Source organism: Gadus morhua, chromosome 21 (assembly GCF_902167405.1).
Source record: "Gadus morhua chromosome 21, gadMor3.0, whole genome shotgun sequence".
Taxonomy (NCBI): Eukaryota; Metazoa; Chordata; class Actinopteri; order Gadiformes; family Gadidae; genus Gadus; species Gadus morhua.
In genome coordinates this window covers 15,750,710-15,758,772 of record NC_044068.1, presented here as the reverse complement: position 1 = coordinate 15,758,772, position 8,063 = coordinate 15,750,710, and the positions used below count along the sequence as shown (strand labels likewise).

General features: G+C 47.9%; 1 protein-coding gene across 1 annotated transcript in view; it reads right to left on the bottom strand.

The window, feature by feature from the left end:
- Nucleotides 1-3,436: 3,436 nt before the first annotated feature.
- The window catches only part of gpr176 (G protein-coupled receptor 176), a 7,488-nt gene continuing 2,861 nt past the window's right edge, over nucleotides 3,437-8,063 (bottom strand). The window contains exons 2-3 of the mRNA XM_030344403.1: nucleotides 7,215-7,476; nucleotides 3,437-5,084 (exon numbers count right to left, since the gene is read on the bottom strand). Of these exons, the coding sequence (XP_030200263.1) occupies nucleotides 3,791-5,084; nucleotides 7,215-7,476 (1,556 nt within the window). The 3' untranslated portion in view covers nucleotides 3,437-3,790. The remainder of the gene's footprint in view (nucleotides 5,085-7,214; nucleotides 7,477-8,063) is intronic.

Sequence of the window (8,063 nt, the reverse complement as noted above, 5' to 3'; positions counted from 1 at the left end):
AATTCCTCTTAACGATGAACGCAGATCTTATGTAATTACTCTCTCTCTATCTCTCTCAGTCTCTCTCCCTCTCTCTATCTCTTCCTCTCTCTGTCGCTCCTTCTCTCTTCCCCTCCCTCTCTTTCCGTCTCTCTCCCTGGGAGGGGAGGTTGGGGAGGGGTGGAGATGGCCATGGCTGCCTCACTTGTCTTATAACTGATGCCGAGATCCACAAAGACTCCTGCATTCGTTCCGCATGATGAGGGCAAAGGAAGCAGGAAAAGGAGAAAGGAGAAATAATTAAAGCCATTATTATATTACTGCTTACGTTATTATTTAGTAATGCATTGTTTATAATAGATTAATAAAACAGAACATGATTTCACCAGCCAAGCAGTGAAAAACATTTCAGAGGGATAACAAAAACGAGGTCTAACAAATAATACTTTTTATTTGTACAGTGCTTTTAGAGGTACTCAAAGACTCTTTCCAGCTGATATACTCCCATAGTCAAATCAAATCATAAAAGTCTAAATGTCACCGGCATCCAGTGTCTGTGCTCAGCAGAATCCCTGAGCATCTGAAGCACCATTGTTACATGCCTGCATCTGCCTTGCTGTCCCACATCCTTGAGGGAAGCATCAGGATGGATTATGCTGACCAAAGACACATCTGGGAGCTCTGTGAATGCTAACGCATGTGACCACAGGATAACATCGGCATATTTTCAGATAACAGGGAGAAAAAAATCACTTGTTTTGGATGATGAGCTCATGGTATGTCTCTCAATCGGTGTCTAGCCATCTAAGAAATGTTTACCTGTACAATGGCCACTTTAAGCACCTTACCTTATGTGTTGCATTAATTTGGCTGCTAGTAAGTATTGCACTACATTTACAGAATGTTGGTTTGCTGTTGCCAAGCAACCTGGGAGCTAAAGAAGCCCCTGCCTTTAGCCATTGACTATGAGTAATAGGGCCTGACACACCAAACAACATACAACCACGTTGTTAGACACTCGCTTGTTCAGAATGGGAGTAGCATTCAGTGACTGGTCATGAATCCAATCAAAGAATGAGTGATCCACAAGGTGGATGCCAAATTAATTACTAATTAATTAACAGTATAGCCATATAAAGAGAGGGTGCGACCTTTGTAGAGAATCTTTGTAGAGCAATGTAGACAACCAGTCAATACAAATGGAGATACAGAAACTGCTTTAGAAACAGTTCCACAAAAACTATTTTCCTTCTGTTTCAACATGACAATCTTATCATGGCCTCCTTTCTTTTTCCACATTATTTTTTGGTTTGGTTCTGATGGCATCAGAGATAAGTGTTACACTGACAACAACTACTTTGTAGTACTACTTTTTTTAACACCAGTCAATCAAGTGTTTTGCATAAGAAAAGAAACTACAAATTCACAACCCATGGATATTAAACTTATATCAACATGCAATGTATAACATTTTAACTTGTAGATAAAAACAAGCAATGAGGTTGATGATGCTGTGACATCGAGGGAATGACCACTGGTGGACAAAATCCTTATCCACCATTTTATTGAATAAAACACAAGCTTATAAATAGAGACTTTGTTCCCACGCAACACTGGGACAATAGTATTCTCATGTGCTCCGTCTTACACATACTTTGAGAGTCTTATGTCTGCTCCAGCAGACGATTAAACGATTTGTGTACCACCTGGGTTTTGATTTGAAGTTTGTCGCTGTATTAGCGTCTGGTTTAGACAGACTGTATGGAGGAACATGGAGGAACATGGACGAATGGCCAAGATCAGCCAATAAACTGAAAGGAAAATAGACAGGAAATAATAAGAGGGTTAGATTTAACTCTTGTTGTTGATGTTGCTAAATTTATTCTCTGTCTAGACCGATTGTGTGCTAATTGTTTGCATGGATGAATGGCCAGTATAAACCAACATTCATTCCAATTTAATCAATTTAACTAAATGTTGCAAAGCAATGCAAATGAGTCCATCTGAAATGCAGACACTAAATAAGCACAGCAAAGGCAACAACCTTTTAAATATAACTAGAAGGCACTTGTACCTGTTATGATTCACTGGACAATAGTATGTGATGGAAGCTATTTCCGATACCATACTGTGTAGGATTTATTCCCGAGCCACTATAGAAAACGGCATAAATTCAAGAGTGTCAGTGTAAGCAATGATTTCACATCCCAGCGTGTCAAATGTGTTTTGGACCCATTTCATCGGATACAATAGGAACTCCAAACAAAGTGATGAATGTCTTTGAGAGGAAGCATTAAGTCATTGGGATTGGGTACAACTTACCTCTGTGGCGCCAAAGCAATCATTTGTTCTGGAAACACCATCTCCTCTCCTGCTCCTTCGTCCTGGGAGGAGTGCCCACAGGGATCTTTCCTATTCAAGCATGAGCGATCAATGATGGCTGATAAAGGTGCTGGGCACCGACTGCCCTATAGATCCTCTGGCTCTGTGGACACAGCAAGTGGGCTGTGGTGTGAACAAAGCATACATGTCACTGCGGACTGGTGTGTGTGTGTGTGTGTGTGTGTGTGTGTGTGTGTGTGTGTGTGTGTGTGTGTGTGTGTGTGTGTGTGTGTGTGTGTGTGTGTGTCTGTGTGTGTGTGTGTGTGTGTGTGTGTGTGTGTGTGTGTGTGTGTGTGTGTGTGCATATCCATGAACATGTGTGCATAGTGTATCCGCAGGGCTGTGTGTGTGTGCTCATGTGTGCGTGTGTGTGTGTGCGTGTGTGTGTGTGTGTGTGTGTGTGTGTGTGTGTGTGTGTGTGTGTGTGTGTAGGTGTAGGTGTGTGTGTGTGTGTGTGTGTGTGTGTGTGTGTGTGTGTGTGTGTGTGTGTGTGTGTGTGTGTGTGTGTGTGTGTGTGTGTGTGTGTGTGTGTGTGTGTGTGTGTGAACATGGGGAGGTGGTGGGTGGATGGCAAATATTTGAAGTGATGGTGATTCAAAGCACCAGCGACAGCTTGTTCCTGTTGACTGGGTGTTTGTAATCTTAATATACAATTATAATGAAAAACTATAAATAGATTTATCCAATAGCACGTGTCACTATCTCCGTGTGTTCGGCTTTTTATATAGTGATTTTCTACAAAAACCAAGGAAAAACCAAGAGACTAATAATGCAATGACAGCGCCGCATCTATTTGTAATCTGAATGTTGCCATCTGGCTTGCTTTCATTATGCTTCTGGGGACAAATAAAAGCCAAGCTTGAAATAGGAGGAACCAACGCTTTGTCTTATATTTAGGTTTTCATTCTGTGTACTACTACATGTGGTAGACATAATAATACAGATATCATAACATGTACTTCAGATCATGAAAGACATGGTGATTGTTGACAGCACATGATAAGGAAATGGAAATCACAATCATACAGCGAATGAAAGGATTGATACGCAGCTCTTTGAGAAAAAACCTGTTCAGTCATGTCAAACGTGTTTTATTCTCTAGAAATCTTCAGTGAGCATAATACGTTGTATTTTACGCAACTAAAAGTGAACAAAAGATATACATTGACCAAACAATACAGGGTGTCAGAATACAAGTCCTTCACAGGACACCCATCTCACAGCATCACAGTGGCAGACATAAAACCCTTTCTTACAGTTTGCGAGACTTTAACTCGCATCGGGATAGCAGAGCGGGGAAACGAGCGGGACTCAAACGACAGCAACACTTAAAAGGTGCGATACAAAAAAAAAGGCAAATGATGCAGCGTATCTTACTAGACGCCCGCGGCCAACGGGCTGCTAACGTCCCCTCGGTGTCCGGTCCGCCTCAGGGGTCGACGGCGGCGGGTATGATGCTGACCTTGTTGTTCCGGCTGATGCGGCGTTCGGGCCGCGGCCGGGGCTGCTTGGTCTGGATCAGCTCCTCGGGGGTGTTCCCCAGCGGCGGCAGCAGCCTCTTCTTGCTGTTGCGGGTCTCGGGCAGCCACTGGGGCGGCAGCTCGAACGGCCCGAAGCCGAACTGCACCACGTCCTCGCTGTCCGTGGGCGTGGCCGGCGCCACCTGGGAGGACGAGGCGTACGCCGTGCACGGCTGCGCCGGGGACCCCCGGGGGGGCGGGGGCGCCGGGGGGGCCTCCCCGTCCGCCAACCCTTGCCGCCGCTGCTGCTGCTCCTTCTTGGGGACCCCCTCTCGCCTCAGGCTCCCCGGTCGGGCCCCCCGGTGGTGGCCCTCCGGGGACTCGGAGCAAGGCCCCGATCTCGCGGAGGAAGCGCCGTTATTCTTGCCGTCCAGCCCCTTATCCTCCTCTTCCTCCTCCTCCTCCTCCTCCTCCTCCTCCTCCTCTTCCGACAGCCTGTAGATCTGCTGCTGTCCGATGTTGAACATCTCCAGCAGCTGGCTCCCGGAGCGGCCCGCCGTCTCCAGGCCGGTCCTGGAGCCGCCCTCCGCCGGCCCCCTGCTCTCCCCGCCCAGCGACACCAGCCCCCCGGAGCCCACCACGTTGCGGCGGCTGTAGCGGCGGTGGAGCCGGGCCAGCAGGTCCAGCAGGCTCTGGCGGGCCGCGCGGCTGACGGTGAGGAACATCAGCGGGCTGGTGACCAGGGACACCTTGGGCAGCCACACGGCGGTGAGGTAGAGCGGCGCGGGCAGCAGCGCGGCGCTCTCGGCCCCCAGCACGGTGCGGTACACCGCCAGCGCCCCATAGGGGGCGCTGCAGGCCGAGAAGGCCAGCACGGCGGCCAGCAGGGCGGCGTGCAGCTCGGCCTCGCGCTGGGACACGTAGGGGATGGAGATGCCGCTCTGGGGCGTGCGCAGCGCCGCGATCACCACCTTCTTCTTCTGGCTGGCGCTCAGCGCACGGCGGATCAGCAGCATGAGCAGGAAGACCAGCGCCAGCGGCAGCACCACGGTGGTGCCGTTGTAGAGCGCCACGTACAGCACGTGGCCCAGGGCGCGGGCCGGCGCGTCGGAGCAGGACGCCGCCGCGTACACGTCCGTCACGTTGGTGGCGGCGAACACGGGGACGCTGGCCACCGTGGCGTGGGCCCACATGTAGATGACCAGGTCCCGGGATCGGGCCTCGGAGATCTTCCGCTCCAGGGGGTACAGCACTGAGTAATACCTGGGGTGGGTAACACGGTGGTTAGTCACGCGGTAGGATGAGGGGCAGACTGCACGTTAAAATGAAAGAGAAAGGTTCACGCTGAATCTCTGAACGGTAGCTGCTGTTCAATGACGCAGAATGTACCAAGAGAAATTAAGATTGCGTCATTTTAATAGGAGCAGGAGGAGTCCCTGGGCTTAAGTGCACAATAATCAGCATTGTGAGTGTGGCATTCATTACGGTAAGCCGACCCCATTCAGAACACCATTTGCATTAATGCCTAGTGTAGCTCTTTCAATTATAAAACATGTCTGTAATATCAAATGGTAAGATTCTTCTAGAGAAAATGGTGACGCAGACTGAATGAACAAAATGGGGCCGGTTGCGTGGCCGCCGGAGCTAGGCATATTGTATCAACTAGCTGTTGCTGCATCACGACGCATGCACATTCTTATGGATAATCCATTAATCCTACGGTTCCCCTGACGCTTTCGATGTGCTTGACCAAAAACGTTTTTACATTCTCTTCAGATTTTTACAACAAAGAAAATTGGAAAGATAAATGTGGATCGCTAAAGGGAGATGGGAGAAGATGAGGAGAGCTCCGTGGACAGACATAGAGAGGGATTGCTGCAAGAAATGGGCCTCTCTCGCTGCTTTACAGTAAAAGGAGGGCGCGTGAGGGGTTGACTCATTGGGGACTAGACATCTTCTGGGGACCAGAAGGTGAGATTTTAGAGAATAACACCCATATGTGTGAGTCCTATCATTGATTTTGTCGTTAAGGGCCAATATTTTTCAATTGCAAGCATATGCTTCAGTGTGTGTTGCACGTTTATAAATAAACGTTATACATATATATATATTAAAAAAGTTGAAGTGTTCTGTGTTCTGAGTGTGTGTTTATGCGTTCCTGTGTATGTGTGTGTTTCTGCGCGTGTGCATGGGTGTGTGTGAAAGGCTGAGTGTGTTTGTGTGTGTGAGGGTGTCATCCTCAAAATGTGATGCAATCTCAGCCTGCCTCTCAATCCAGTCCATCACCCCCCACATGGAACTAAATAATTCAGGGATTATGTTGTTTTATGATAGTAGTCGTTTCTATGGGGAATGGGGGAATCTAGCTCTTAGTACTCAAGCAGAAACTTGGAATGATAAAAAACCTGAACATATATTACATTCTCTGGTATCGTGTCTGCGACTCAAATCTTTGAATAATGGAGAAAAATAGAAATGTTTCAGTGTCTTCATGAGATTTAAATAAATGTAAAATTTGGCATTTCAACTAAAGCTTGAAATATAATTGTATGTATACCAAGAGGTGATTCCTGTAACTCTATTCTCTTGATGTGAACGCTTTGACGTTGTGGTGGGCATACTTCGGATCACGGCCCTGCACAGATATTGTCAGGGGCAGTGGCTCCAGCAAACTAAGGGTGACATTTTTCATGCAACCAAAATGAAATATTTGATATTATATTTATAAAAACAACAGTATATGCGGTAGTAAAAAACAAAAATACAACTATTAGTATGAAAAAGTAATTTTCTTTGGCCAGAGGGCACTTAGCCAATGAGGGCAAAGCAGCACTGGCCTGGGGCCTAGTAGCATCCCCCCTGTACCTGGTTCAGATGTTAACTACTGAGATTGTGACGATAACTGTATTTCACCCCAACGTTTTGAGATTATGGGAAGGTTGCCAAACAGTCCTGTCCCTAGCGCCCTCAGCCTCAGGGTAAATAGGTGTGCATCCCGGGGGAATGGATTAGAGATAGCAAAAAAAGAGAAAAGAAAGGAAAAGAAAGCCTTTATGCATTTACTGGACTTCAGCCCTGCTTGTCAATCCCAATAAATGGATTGGTCCTTTTTCCTCCAAAGGAACAAAGTGCCTGGCTTCAGTGACTCCCGCAGGGAGCACATGGTGATCCAACCTTTCCCACAATGCACCCTGGCCCACATTCGGTCAAAAGAACCATGTGATTGATTGCCTCTGCTGCTTTGACTGTAGTTCCACTCCCTTTGCAAACACAATCCCAATTTCATTTGAGGTACATCAGGGCCTTCGACAGACAACAACAGACGACAACAGAAGAAGGATTTTTGGAGTATTGAAACACAAACCCCCCCCCCCCCTCCCCCCGCGCGCTGACCTGTCGAGAGCGATGGCCGCGAAGCTGAGCATGGTGACGGAGCAGAACAGCCGGTGGAGGAACTTGATGGTCTTGCACACGGCGGGCACGCGCAGCCAGCCGCAGCACAGGTCCGGGCCGGCGGCAGTGGCCAGCGCCACGTCGAAGGGCACGCACACCAGGGCGGCGGCGGCGCCCGAGCACGCAAGGTTGGCGATGAAGCGGCCCGTCACCGACTTGAAGACGCTGGTGCGCCACGCACACCAGAGCATCAGGGCGTTCCCTGAGAGAGAGAGAGAGAGAGAGAGAGAGAGAGAGAGAGAGAGAGAGAGAGAGAGAGAGAGAGAGACCAATTCAGATAAGGTGGCTATAATTGTCCCATCTCCATGATCAGGAACATACGGTCTACACATACAGAAATGCATCCGCCACTCAGGAACATATGCTTTTATACTATATACAATTCCCAAATATACCCCTTCTCTGCAGTCAGTGGGTATGTCAGTACATTCGGTCCATTGACTGAAGCTCCCAGAGCTAGAATGATTGAAAACAGCGAAATCTGTATGAACGTGTGCATAAGCAGCCCTGGTGACCGCAAAAACAACAGTGAACAGGTAGGAGCAATGAATTCACTGTTAGGCTTGTCACATGCTTGTCCCGTAGCCACTGCTGGCACCAATGAGCATGCACTCATGCATACAGACATGCAAGCAGACACACACATGCACACACACACGCACAGGCATAGACAAAGAGACGGATAGATGGATGGATAGATAGATAGATAGATAGATAGATAGATAGATAGATAGATAGATAGATAGATAGATAGATAGATAGATAGATAGATAGATAGATAGATAGATA